General features: G+C 38.3%; 1 protein-coding gene across 8 annotated transcripts in view; it reads left to right on the top strand.

The window, feature by feature from the left end:
• The window catches only part of Herc4 (HECT and RLD domain containing E3 ubiquitin protein ligase 4), a 78,122-nt gene that overhangs the window by 42,599 nt on the left and 21,086 nt on the right, over nucleotides 1-14,437 (top strand). For 6 of the 8 annotated variants that reach the window (XM_028881081.2, XM_028881076.2, XM_028881077.2 and 3 more), the window contains 6 exons: nucleotides 259-335; nucleotides 490-614; nucleotides 2,353-2,412; nucleotides 3,022-3,133; nucleotides 3,619-3,808; nucleotides 5,136-5,308. In XM_028881081.2, coding sequence (XP_028736914.1) covers nucleotides 259-335; nucleotides 490-614; nucleotides 2,353-2,412; nucleotides 3,022-3,133; nucleotides 3,619-3,808; nucleotides 5,136-5,308 — 737 coding nt within the window. Of the gene's footprint in view, nucleotides 1-258; nucleotides 336-489; nucleotides 615-2,352; nucleotides 2,413-3,021; nucleotides 3,134-3,618; nucleotides 3,809-5,135; nucleotides 5,309-5,814; nucleotides 5,918-14,437 lie in introns of all 8 variants that reach the window. The other 2 variants (XR_003735789.2, XM_028881085.2) reach the window with 2 other exon arrangements.

Genomic DNA, 14,437 nt, shown 5'->3' with positions numbered 1-14,437 from the left:
ACTAGAAAACAGATTTGTGCATGGATACAGGTCAGAAGAAAATCTTAGGAGTTTTCCAAATGGTGCTTAGGCTTGTTGGGGTCATTTCATGTTCATCATTTGGTCCATCTCATTCCAAGTCATTCAGAGCATTTCAAGCCATTTCATGTTATGGAGTCTCCTAGAATGAATGAGAAGCCTAGTTAGATGATCAAGACAAGTCTTGTTTCACATTTAATGTTCTGGAATTTAATGTTTTACATTTTATTTTTATTGTAGATTCTGAAGACTATTTCTGTGTCAAAAGAATTTTCTCAGGTGGAGATCAAAGCTTTTCACATTACACTAGTCCTCAGGTACTAATATAATCATAAATAATCAGCGTCAAAGAAGTTGGAGTAATTTAGAAACATACCTCCCAACTTTCTACTATTTTTAACAAAAATATCAGTTCTTCATCTCGTGTTGTGACATCTCTTCCTCTGCCTGATCTCTTTGATTGTAATGTAGAGCTGTGGCCCAGCAGATGACTTCAGATGCCCTGACCCTTCAAAGCAGATCTGGACAGTGAACGAAGCTCTGATTCAGAAATGGCTCAGCTACCCTTCTGGAAGGTTTCCTGTGGAGATAGCCAAGTATGCGAGACATTTCACTCTTACGTACACAGCCCAAACCTGTGTGGTAGAGCAACATTTGTGGAACATTTTCTTTTTTTCAATCTGCGTGTCTTTTGCATCATATATCTTGATCCCATTCATTTCCCTGTCTCTTCTCATCCACCACCCCCCCCAGAATTTTCATTTAAATAATTCATTGAATTGCCTTTCTCTGCATAGTTTGTATATAAAAGTTTTAAGTACTTACAGCTTCCGTAGTGGGTTTTTAAGATCTCATTTAAAAATAAGTGTGGAACAGAGCTGTTTTCAGATTGCATTTAAGTTGTGCTCCTTTGTTTCCTTAATCTTCTCTTGGTTTTTGTTTTTATTTTAATTAGTATTTATTGATTTTGCTTATGTGTGCATGGGTGCACACAGTGCTGTTGTACACATGTGGCGTTCAGAGAACTTGGAGAAGTGAGTTCTCTTCCACTTACATAAAAAATATTTGAAGATTGGGCCTGGTTTGGGGGTACATGCCTTTAATCCCAGTACTTGGGAGTCAGAGGCAGGTGATTCTCTGAGTTCAGGGCCAGCCTGGTCTGCATAGCAAATTCCAGCGCCAGTCAAGGCTGCATAGTGATACCTTGTCCTGAGTAGGTAGGTAGGTAGGTAGAATGAAAGTTTGTTTTCTTGAATTTATCTTGTGTGTGGGGGTGCACAGATGTCTGCAGACGTGCATTCACTTGTTTCCATGTACATGTGGAAGCCGGGAGTCTTTGTTGAATGTTCTTCCCATCACTCAGTGTTTTAGTTTTTGAGACACGGTCTTGGGCTGGCTGTTTAGTCAGCTCTAGAATCCCCTTTTGTCCACTCTGATAACACGACCACCACTGAAGTTACAGGCACATGCCATATGTAGCTTTTTCATGTGGGTACTAGGGAATTGGAGGTTGCATCTTTGATCATGCTGTAGACACTTTACCAACTGAACCATCTGTGTGACTGCTGAAGATGAATGTACTTAAGCTTAAGTTAAACAGTTAATTCCTATATCGAGTGTTATGTAATCTGTCTCTAGTGATTTATATAGTTCTGATTAGTTGAGTAGTGAGAGAAGTACTCTGTAGCATTAAATATTCATGTGTGTACATACATGTTGGGGAGTATATATGGAGGCCATAGGTCAACACTGAAAATCGTCCTCAGTTGTTCTCTCCCCTCTCCCTCTCTCTCCCTTCTCCTCTTCTCCCCTCTCCCCTCTCTCCCCTCTCTCCCCTCTCCCTCTCTCTCCCCCTCTCCCCTCTCTTCCTTCTCCTCTCCCCCTCTCCCCCCTCTCCCCCCTCTTCCCCCTCTCTCCCCCTCTTCCCTCTCCCTCCTCTCTTCCCTCTTCCTCTCTTCTCTCTCCTCCCCCTCTCTTCTCTCCCTCTCTCTCAAGACCAGGTCCTTGAAATTGCTGTGATTAGGCTAGACTTGGTGGGCCTTAGGGGTCTTCCCTCGACCTCCCCAGCTCTGATATTGTAAACACCCTGCCGGACACAGACCCTAGGGTGTCAGCCTTGAGTCTTCCTGCTTACACAGCAAGCAATTGCCAAGTCACTTCTGGTCTCTCTCTGTTTCTTTAATAGGGCAGTCTCTTGTAGAGTCTCCTGCCTCAGCTTCCCAAATGATCAGATTCTACCCATGTGTCACCATACCTAGGTCTAAATTGTCATTTAAATTTTTATTGAAAACAAAAGGCAAATAGTTATATGTGTCTCATTTATTTTATTTTTAGTGAGATAGATGGAACATTTTCTTCATCTGGTTGCCTAAATGGAAGTTTTTTAGCTGTTAGGTAAGTGGTAATTCCTTGATTGCCTGAACCTTTGAAATGTATTGAATTGAGTGATAGATTAAAGAATTGAGTAATTAATACATACTTGTAGGAATCTATATTCAAGAAATGAAAACACTAACATTTTAATTGGTAGAGTTTTTCTGTTTTTAAAAGTTAATTCTTTGACAGCTTCATACATGTATATAATGTGCTTCGATGTTCTAACCCCTGGTTGCCCTCTATCTCCTCCTTACTCACTTTTAACCCATTCCTCTCAAAATATTCCCTAACTATTTCATGTCCTCCGTTGGGTGCTGATGTGATGTCCATTGAGTTTATTAAGAATCATTGTGTGAGGCCGGGCGTTGGTGGCGCACGCCTTTAATCCCAGCACTCGGGAGGCAGAGCCAGGCGGATCTCTGTGAGTTCGAGGCCAGCCTGGGCTACCAAGTGAGCTCCAGGAAAGGCGCAAAGCTACACAGAGAAACCCTGTCTCGAAAAACCAAAAAAAAAAAAAAAAAAAGAATCATTGCGTGAGCACAGCTTGGGTTAATTCACTGCAGCCTGGGAACAGCTAACGGGTACAGCCCTGAAGAAAATGACTTTGTTCCCTTCTTTCTTTTTTAGCAATGATGATCACTATAGAACAGGTACCAGATTTTCAGGGGTTGATATGAATGCTGCTCGACTCTTGTTCCACAAACTCATACAGCCTGACCATCCTCAGATATCTCAGCAGGTTTGTTCTCACATGATTACTTTAGTGAACTTCTGGATTCTTACATGTTATTTTTACAGATCTTTTATGTCTGTAAACGAATTAATCTTGTATTTCATAGACTGACATTATACTTCATGATAAATTCAAGGTTTATTTTAAAGCATTTGTAATTTAGGTGTTAAAGATACATTAAATTTTTCAGATGTTTGTAGCAGACTTTAAATACTTAATGCTACTGTTTGGTTAAGTCTGTTACTAGCTAACAGGTCACTGGTAGTGTTTACATTGATATTACCCTTGCTTTTTGAAATTTCTTAGCAGTACTTAGGCAGTAGTTTTCATCGTGCTTCAGTTGTTGTCTTTTTGGTTCAGTCATCAGTTCGCGTGTGTTAGTGCTTGATTTTCTTTTTACTCTTCTGTTATATGTGCATAACGTGTATGTGCATCTCTGTGAAGTGCATTCACTTTAAATGAAGTAGCTTTTGCTTTTTGTCACAATATAGGTGGCAGCTAGTTTGGAAAAGAATCTTATCCCTAAACTGACTAGCTCCTTACCTGATGTTGAAGCCTTGAGGTTTTATCTTACTCTACCTGAATGTCCCCTGATGAGTGACTCCAACAATTTCACAACAATAGCAATTCCCTTTGGTACAGCTCTTGTGAACCTAGAAAAAGCACCACTGAAAGTCCTCGGTAAGAATTTCAGTATTTTTCTTCTGAGTGGTTTCTCTTTAAATGAGAATGTTAATGACTTCTTTTGTTTGTTGCCTTGTTTATTTGACATTGTCTAGATGGAATAGATTTTTCTCTTTTGTTGGCTTTTTCCCCTGGGTATTTGATTCTAATTGTTGGAGTTGCTGAAGGCAAATGATGTTAAATATAGAATTTTAATCCAATATAACAGAGATATAGTATCAAGAACAATTAAAAACCCCTATTTTTCTCCCCCATCGTCTTGAGTGATCTTGCTGGTAAAGAACTGGAAGAGCCATTGAAACTGAACAACATTGGTTTTAAATCATCCTTGAGCCTCAAGATCAACCATTTTCCTTAGTTCCTTCCCTTGCTAATTTCCTTTAATTTTGTACCTCTGCTTATGCACAAGATTCCTGAGTTCACAGTTCAGCCTCTGTTTTTCTCTGGGCTTTGGTCTAACTTTGCTCACATTAATTCTTCTAACGGTGTGGATTCATCGCTAACTCCTGGCCTTTATACTTGGCTTGCTGTGGATAATCCAGTGTTTTGCTTTCTAAGAGTGTTTGCTAGGTATGTGGAACTGAAATATACTGAAGTAATAAAATGACTATAAGAAATTAAATGCTGAAGGTTGGTAGAAAAAGCAGTAAGTGAGGAATCGAATGCTGGCATCTGAAGGAGTGAACCAGCCTGGAGAAGTCAAGCCAAGTGCTGCTTCCCCACTTAGAAGGTTTTCCATTCTTCTCACTCCATTTCCTACGATTGTGGGGTTTGTAGTTAGAGACTATACATAATAACATGAATAAGGCAGTATAGGTTACAACTGTACATTAAGTTTCTTGTTTCTGATTTCCCAGAGTTCCTTGGATTTGTAAAGTTGTTGCTTCATAGTATTTCAGTTTTATATATTAAGTTGAATAATAAAACTTAGATTTTTAAATATTTGAACAATACGATTTTAAAGTGTATTTTGTTTAAAAAGAATTCTGATTTCTGTAACATTTTAATAACTGACTTTAATATTAGCTATGTTGATTTTTAATTATAATTTATGAATTTAAATATAACTTAGGGTACCAAGAATGTGAATTCAGTAGGTCTTTCATACTTTACTTTTGAGAGGTTTTAAGAACATTATTCCATGAATTGGTAGTGAGGAAAAGCGATCTGTAAGCCCTAGAGATTTTATATAAATCATTGCTGTGTTCATCTTCCGGAAATGTTCAAAAGGTTAAACCACTGCTCTAGAAGAAAAGTTAGTGTGTTTTTTTAAATTCTGATTTTTTTTATTCATTTTATTTGCATGTTCACCCTTTAATAACAGAAAACTGGTGGTCAATACTTGAACCTCCACTATTCCTCAAGATAGTAGAACTTTTTAAGGAAGTTGTGGTACATCTTTTGAAACTCTACAAGATCGGCATTCCCCCTTCTGAAAGAAGAATTTTCAACAGTTTTCTTCATACCGCATTAAAGGTTTTAGAAATATTACATAGGGTATGTCCATTATTAGTCCTTTATTTTCCTCTTTCCCCATTCCTACTAACAGATTGATAATGTTCATTTTAACATTAATATTAGAATGGCATAAAAGATACATATTAAAGAAATTTGAAAGTTATTCATAGTTTCTCATTTCCTTTACAAGTAATATATTTATACTTTGTAGCTTTGGATTTGTAACTTGACTTTGTTAGGCATCTATAGCCTACTGTTGGGCAGAACAATAGCATATTAATGAATTAGAATTCTTATGTTTTCTTGTAAGGAACCTAATGTGTTGATTTAATGATACATTATTTTTAGTTATAAGTGGTTATCATATACATACAAGTGACTGGGCCCTTGTAATTATGAACATTTAAAGTTCTATTCTTTTGGTGTAGGTACTAATGGCCTCAATCAAAGTAGAATGTTTCATTTGAAACAATTGACTAATTTGAAAATGAAACCATATATAATTCATTAATTTGCCTATTGTTCTTTCCTGCCCTTTTTCCCAGTGTAAGAAATAGTACACTTTACACTGTAGAAGTGCAAAGTTACATGAAGAAATAGAGCTCAGCTGTCTCATTAAAGATGGATTTGAGTCATCCCTGACAGTTGGTAGGTATATCTCTGTTATGCCATTTGGTATTCTAGAGTTGCTACTTAGATGAGACATGACCTAAGGGAGAAGCATGTGTTCATAGTCCGTAATAGCCTGAAAACCCCATATGAATATAGTTTCTTTTCCATAACAACTTCTTTACGCTTTCAGATTCTTCTTGCTCAGTACTAAAGTAAATAATAAAGGGGACAGAGGAGATAAGCCCTTTTTCTCTGTATCAAAGAAACCCTGTGGATCGTTTATTTTACTTTTTTTTTTTTTTTTTTTTTAAGTGAAGCTCCTGGGTGTTTTTCTCAACTTCTTAACTTCCTTGAACTTTTCTTTTTCCTTTTGTATTTAGTATGTCCAAGATTCTTAGGCAGTTAATTTCTGTTCTCATTGTCATAATTAAAGAGATGATAGCGATTTCTTTCCTAGGAAAACTTGTCATTCCCCACAACAAGACTTTCTTGCAGCCTGTCAGGGCCTGGGTGTGCAGCGTGCTGCAATTACGAAGATCTTTTGACATCATAGCATGGTCTCCACCTTTCTGTATACTTTTTGTTTAGGATTCAAATGATTAATTGTGTTTTTCTTTCCTCGGATGAACTTTCCCCTAATATTTCATGAACCATCATTCTTCAGCTGGACCGTATTTCTACATGATTACTCTTTTTGACTCCATTGTCTGCTTATTTATTTATTTATTTATTTATTTATTTATTTATTTAGTTCCTCTTAAAGAATACTTAGCCCTGTCTTTTATCTCGAGAAAGGGCTGCCTGTAATTCCAGGAGTCTGGAAGCTGAAGCAAGAGGATCACCAAAATTCCAGGCCACTGTGAACTGCAGAGGGCATCTCTGTCTCAAAGAAAGGGAGTGGGAAGAGGAGCTTTTATAGTCCCAGCTAGGACGCCTTAGCCCTCACTAAGATCAAAGTTTTAGAGTTAGGCAATACTTCAGTCTGTCGGGTGTTATGTTCCTGAAAGATTTTGTGGGTTTTTTTAATTCCCCCCCCCTTTTTTTAACCCCTTCTCTCTGGGTCTGTAGATTGAACTGCACATGGAAGGCAGATACTTCATCTGAGCTGCAGTCTAACCCTCAGGTTTTTGGGATTAGATTTTGTGCTATAGCCCCAGCTGCCCTTAAAACTCATGATATTCCTACCTCAGCTTCCTGGATGCTGGGATTTTAGTATTGTCTACCAAGCTTGGCTCCAGAGACCATTTTGAAGGAGCCATGCCAGATACTAGGGTCCTCCTTTTTACTCGTTCAAGGTTGGGGTGGCAGTCGAGTCTTAGCATGTCTTGTTTGTCAGCAGTATCCAGCATTAGAAGCCTCTGTGTATAGTAACTATGAGCATTGTGTATATAGTCATTTTTTAAAAGATTTTTAAGAAATAGACTTGTATAGTTGGTATCTTTTTCCTTTTTATAAATTAAGACACTGAAGAAACAAACAAACGAACTTTTACCAGGTGGTGGTGGCACATGCCTACTTGGGAGGCAGGTGAATCTCTGATTTCGAGGCCTGGTCTACAGAGAGTGTTCCAAAACAGCCAAGGCTACACAGAGAAATCCTGGCTCAAAAAACCAAAGAAATTGAAAACAGCTCAGTGTTAATGGTTAGTAAATTGCAGAATTGAAAGCAGTTCAGATCTCCTTCTTAAACCCCTGGTGTTTTCCTTTTCCTTCTACATTAATGAGTATGCTAACATGTACTTAGGGGCTGGAAAAATGGCTTAACGATTAAGCACATACTGCTCTTCCAGAGAACCCACAACCTCTTGCAGCTCCAGGTACAAGGATTCATTCTAACACCCTAATCCTCTAGGGCTTAGAGCAGGTTTTACTTTTATTACGCCTTTAGAAATCGTGATGCAAACTCTAGAGAGTATGTTATGTATACTATCTTGTGTTTAGGCTGCTTTGTGTGTTTTTTTATGTATGTATATGTATGTGCAGTACTAAGGATTGAGCTTAGGGCTTCTTTAGTAATGCTAGGCCTTACTCTTATCACTGAGCTATGCCTTTTTGTCCATATCAGCACTATTCTTGGACTGGAAATCAGTAGAACACATTTTGATTTCTTTTGTGCTATTTCCTATCAGTGTAATTTTGAACAAAGTCTCTTTATCATATGTAAATGAACAATTACCAATAAAATATCAGCCCTGATAGTTTAAGATTAATGTATTATTTACATTATGTAACTTAAACATTTATTTTAGTATGTTTGTGTGCCGGCAAGCATGTACCCTGGTGTACATGAGGAAATCAGAGGACACCTTGTAGGAAGGAGTCAGTTCTCTCCACCATGTTGGCCCCAGGTGTTGACCACTGGGTGTCAGGCTTGGCGGCAAGTGCCGTTTCCTGCTAAGCTGTCTTGCTGGCCCTAAGGTACATACTTTTTAAATGGTTGCGCATTCTGAAGGCAGAGACTTGAGTATCACACCGTTTGGATGGGAAGAAAACACTACCTTTGATTTATTGGGTTAGACAGAAGCTAGGTTCTCAGTTGAAGTTGTTACGTACTTGAAAGCACACCAGTACACATATACATTTATTCCTTCTCTGCTCAGTGACTGAGAGTTCGGGGAGTTTCCTCAGTCTGCTCTTCACCTAACCTGGGAGCAGGACTAGGAGCAAGGAAACATTGTGTCTGTCCACTGTCCGTCTCAGGATGTGCTTGTTCCTCCCGTATGTCATGTCCTTTGGAAACTTGGTAACAGAGATCTCCAGTGCTCTCAATGGCATCCTGAGGAAAATACCTTTGGTACCTGCTGTCAGGGATGGAGCTGTAGTGAGATAAAGAAGTTTGTTGGGTAGTCATTGGGTTGATTTTGAGTTCTTACACAGTACATGGCAGCAATCCTAGTGTGCCAAAAGGCTTCCTTGGTATGTCTACCTTAGTCGCTCTATACAGTACCGGTTTTCAAATATTTGGGGTGGGGGCACGGAACCCTCAAACCGAGTGGATAGAACATACATTTATTCAGCATAGTCACTCCTTAACCAGAATACTAAATTATAGTGTAAAATAAAAGCATTGTGAACAGAATTTAGATTTTATTTTGAACATTTTTATTTTTAGTAAAAATTATATACAGATTTTTTTTAACTTACATGTGATTTCCGTTTTTCCTTTGCAAATATTTATTGAGTGCCTACTGTATGCTTGTTATACTAGATGTTAGGGATTTGGTGATAGGAAATCATGTAATTTCACCTTGGATCTGACAATCTAGAAAGTTATCTATGTACAAACAAATGATTATTTATGATATAGCATAAGTTCTAGATAAGGAAAAATGTACTAAATGAAGAATTAAAGACTTTTTTTTTTTTTTAGCTTTTCGAGACAGTTTCTTTATGTATCAGCCCTGGCTGTTCTGAAACTTGCTTTGTAGACCAGGCTGGCCTCAAACTCAGAGATCTGCCTGTCTCTACCTCCCAATTGCTGGGATTAAAGGCATGTGCCACCACACTCAGCTGGATTAAAGACTTGTTAAAGAAAAGGTAGCTTTGTAAGATAGCTTGTAAGTATGCACATTATACAGAATGGTAGGTAGGTGTATGTGTGTATATTTTGTTTGTAAATTTGTATGCACGTCTTTTGGGTAATTTTCAGCCAGGCATGGTGATGAGCACACCTTTAATTTCAGCCCTTGGGAGGCAAAGGCAGGTCAGTCTCTGAGGCCAGTGTGGTCTACTTAGTTCCAGTGTGTAGAGAGATTCTGTCTCAAAAAACCAAAACATATAAAACCCTTGGATTAATCTTCAATACTCAATTTCTTTATTTACACTTTTTATGGATGTGTTTATTTTATTGTTTTATGTGCATAAGTATTACCTGTATATGTATGTAAGTATATATTTATATGCATGTATATATGTGTGTGTATGTGTGTGTGTATATATATATATATATATATATATATGCATGTGTATATGTGTGTTTGCCCCACATATGTGCCCAGTGTCTACAGTGGTCAGAAGATAGTATTGGATCCCTTGGAATTGGAACTACAGAGGACTGTGGCCCCCATGTGGGGAGCTGGGAACCCAACCCTGTTCTTCTGCAAGAGCAACAAATGCTGCTAACTGCTGGAGCCATCTCTCCAGCTCAGTTCATTTTTAAATGCTATAGTACCTATTTTTTTCTCTTTAGTTATCAAATCATATTTGAATTAACTACTAGTCATAATTCCCCCCAAGTCAACATTTCACTGATTTTAAATTTTTATTATTTTGACGTGTTACATCTATTGATATATGTGCATACCTTAAAAAAAGTGTGTGTGACTGTGTGCACTTTAGTGCAGTGCCCATGCAGGCCAGAAAGGAGCATTCGAATTCCTGGACCTTGAGTTACAGCTCTTTGTGAGCAGTCAGATGGGTCTGGGAACCAAACTTGTGTCCTCTGGAAGAGCCGTGCGCACTTTTACTTGCTGAGCCATCTCTCCTGAACTGATATTTCTCATAGTTACAAAATAGTCAGGTTGCAAACACTGTTTGGGGAGAGGGGGGAAACTATGGTTTGTTTTTTAATGTTTTAAAAGTATTTACATTCGACAGAAATGCTTATTTTAAAGAATAATCAAAACTGAATTACTTTCAACAAGAGTCATTAAATTTAGACTGAAAAATATTAAAGTATGATGTTAGCTGGGTGTGGTTGTGCACACGTTTAATCCCAGAATTGGAGGCAGAGGCTGGTGAATCTCTGTGAGTTCAAAGCCAGCCTGTTCTACATAGCTAGAGACCCTGTCTCAAACCAAAAGCAAAAAGGGAAGAAAAGAGGAGAAAATATTATATGAGCCTGGCCAGTGGCATAGCTGTACTTGGGGTGTTGAGGCAAGAAGATTGTGAGTTGAAGGGTTATGTTATATGCACAGATCTTATTGTTTTTGTAGTTTGTATTTATACTTATAAATATGAGTATCTGAGGAAAAGCCGTTGTGAATTTGTGTGTGTGCAGGTGTGATATTGTGTGTGTTTTTAGTAAATAGTGCAGCTAATGATATTACTATTAAAAGACTGTAGGGCAGGACACACAGCTTCTATTAAAAGACTAGGCAGTATTTCACACTTTGCATCTCCATTAATAAGTAAGTCTTCTGTATTAATTGCTCAAATGAGAACAGTGGAAAAATGGCGAGGCATGGTATCACACACCTTCAGTCCCAGTCTTCCAGAAACAGAAATGGGCAGATCTTTCGAGTTTGAGGCCAGCCTGTCTGCATAGCTAGTTTCAAGGAAACCAGTAGTCAGGCACTGTCTCCCTCCACCTCACTCCAAAAAAAGCAGGAGAGCTCAAAATGTTTTTTTCAGTCAGTAAAATAAAGGAATTAAAAACATAACTTGGAAAATAAAAGCATTACTGTTTATAAAGATCGTGAAATAAATAATGTACACAAGTAGTACAAAATCTAAAGATGGCGGTGGTGGTACAGTCTCAGCACTCGAGAGGCAGAGCCAATGGTCTACAGAGCGAGATGCAGATCCAGGACAGGCACCAAAACAACACAGAGAAACCCTGTCTTGAACAAACCAAAAAAAAAAAAAAAAAAATTGGAAAAAAAAAAGTTCTGATCTTGTTCTTTGTAGAAGTGATAGGCAGTGTTTGTTCTAATTTCTCTTTAAAGCAAAAGTTTGGAATTCGTAAAAATTAACAGTAGCTGTCTGTTCATTACTACACATCCCTCTAAAGGTACAGCAGATAGAGATGGTTTGTGTTAAAGTCTCATTGCAATCTGAACTGTATGCTTATCTTTGTACCTTTTACTTCTCATCTGTTCATTTCTTCTTTCTGGAGGTTTGTGATTGATGTTTTATTAAATTGATATTAAAATACCAGAATTGTCCAGTTAGATTTATACCTCTGATGATTTTGTCCCTCTTTTGCTTTCTTAGAAGTTCAGGTTTATTAGGAATAGCTGTTTATTTCATTGATACATTGGCTTTTGTTTTGTGACATGGTCCTACTGCAGCCCTGGCTGGCCCAGAATTTACTATTCAGACCAGGGTTGAGCTCATGGACACTCTTTTTGTTGGGGTTAGGAGGCCTGGGCCACCATGCCATGCCAGTTAAATGATTTCTGTCCCATTTCTTTAGTTTGTGTACATGAACTGCAGCACACCCGTGAAGATCTGAGGACAGCTTGGGGGAGTCAGTCCTTTCCTCTCCTTTACATCCCCAGGGTCAAACTTACCAGGCAGGCTTGGAGGCCTCTCTGGGTGAGCCATCTGGCCTCCCTAAGAACTGGGTTCTTTGTTGGGATGTTTTGCTTTGTTTTGAGACTAGGTCTCACTCCGTATCCCTTGTTGACCTGGAACTCCTAGAGATCTGCCTGCCTCAGTCTGCTGAATGCTGGGATTAAAGGTACCATGCTCTGCTCAAGAAAAGCTTTTAATGTAGATTTACTCACTGTGCTTAAAGAGGAGCCATTAACAAAGTTACTTTTGTTGTTTCCCTTAGGAAGTTAGTTTTATTTAGTATATATGTTGAATTAACTATTACCACTGCTTTAGCATTTTTCTTTAAAGGAAACAATTCTCAATTATATCACAGTCTTTCCATTGCTCTTTTTTTTTTTTGGACATCGTCTTAAGTATCTCATATTGGCTTCCCTCCTGAGTACTGTAATCACACCCCTTCTCCTTACGTTTGAACTTACAAAGACCCTCTCATCCTCCCCAGCTCCCACTTCCTGCCATGCCAAGGATGTCTTCTGATTTCTAGGTGTTACTACTGACATTTTTTTGTTGTTGTTCACCAGATCTGAAGTATTGGGAAAAAAAACAACAGACAAACTAACTTTGTCCGTTTAGCTGTCGTGGTCTCTGAGTGTCTTCTTATTGGGAAATTTGGATCTCATTGTGACTCTGCTTCATTTCCTAGCTAGCCTCTCATTCTTCTGTATCTTACTGAGCCAACAGAATAATTTTCAAAATTTCACTGATTTTATAACTCGTTGGCTCCAAATTATTTCCTCATCGGTCAGTTCTTGTCAGTTCCTTAATAAAACAGTCCAGACTTTCTCCAACAGTGGTAAGCATTTATTCTAATCTCAGAGTGGGCAGTTTCCACTTAGGTTGGCTTCCCTAGACAGTTTAACCCAGCTTTCTCTGAGCTGTGTCTTCTGTCCAGTTTTATTTCATGTGTCTTTCTTGTTGGAATAGATGTTAGAGCCAGGATATATTAATTTTGTCTCCTTTATTTAACTCATGCTCCTTTGCCTACAAGTCTAGTCTCTCCTTTCTCAGGCTTTTTTTTTTGTTTTTTCCCCTGAGATGGTTTCTCTGTGTAGCCCAGGCTGTCCTGGAACTTGCTCTGTAGAACAGGCTGGCCTTGAACTGCTAGGAGTAAAGGTGTGCACCACTACCACCCAGCCTGTTTTTGTTTTTTTTTTTGTTTTTTTTTTTTTAATCTTTACACTTCTGAATTTTGTCTTCCTTATGAATGTGTCTGTGTGTCTGTAATGTAATAAGTATGTTACTGAACCCAGAACCTCCTGTATGCTAAGCGGGCCTCTACCATTGTGCTACATGCTTGGCCTCATCCCTTTTCCATTTTTATTTTAACTGTTTTCATACATACTGCAACATTGTAAGACAAATATAATGAATACCTATATTCCCCAGCTTAGATTTATCAGTTGTTAACCTATGCTGTTTGTTCTTTATCGGTTAGTATCTGTACATTTCAGTGAAACATTTGTGACTATACTACATATCACTCTTTCTTTTTAATTTTTATTTTATGTATATGGGTGTGTTCTCTGCATGTATGTCTGCGTACCATGTACCTAGATATATGCATGCATGCATGGTGCCCTTTGAGGCCAGAAGAGGGCATTTAGATCTCCTGGAGCTGGAGTTACAGATGGGGGTTAGACTCCATGTGGGTGCTAGGAGCAGAATCCAGGTCCCTCTGCAGGAACAGCAAATGACCTTAACCACTGAGCCATCTCTGTCACCCCATGCATAGATCACTTTTTATATTCCAGTTCCGAGATAAGTCATTGTCTACAGAAAAGCAATATCATTATTTTCTTAAGGAAATTTATTATAATCCCACAGTGTCCAGGCATATTTAGGTTGCCTCAGTTACAGCAGTTTATTCTTTAAATCACTGTTTCTTTAAAACAGAATCCAGTTAGATTTTGTTGTTTACATGTTTGTCAAGGCTTGTTATTTTCCTTTGCAGTCTGTGGTCATAGTCTTCCTCTTGGTTTATCTGGGTCTCTTTGTTCTCTAATGTTTTGTAGTTTTCATGGGTCTTATACATCCTTTTAGAAATACTCCTAGGCAGCTAGAGAGCTTCCTTAATAGTTAAAAGCACTTGTTGATCTTGAAGAGAACCTGGTTCAATTTCCAGTACCCACATGGTGGCTCATAACCATTTGTAACTCAGTTCCAGGAAATCCAACACCCACTTCTGGATGTCCATCGGCAGCAGGCGTGCACATGGTCCAGACATACATGTAGGCAAAATACTCATACACATAAAGTAATAAAGTAAATCTTTAAAAAT

This window comes from Peromyscus leucopus, chromosome 16_21, assembly GCF_004664715.2.
Source record: "Peromyscus leucopus breed LL Stock chromosome 16_21, UCI_PerLeu_2.1, whole genome shotgun sequence".
Lineage (NCBI taxonomy): Eukaryota > Metazoa > Chordata > Mammalia > Rodentia > Cricetidae > Peromyscus > Peromyscus leucopus.
The sequence above is the reverse complement of the archived record's forward strand: the minus strand, read 5'-3'. Positions and strand labels throughout refer to the sequence as shown.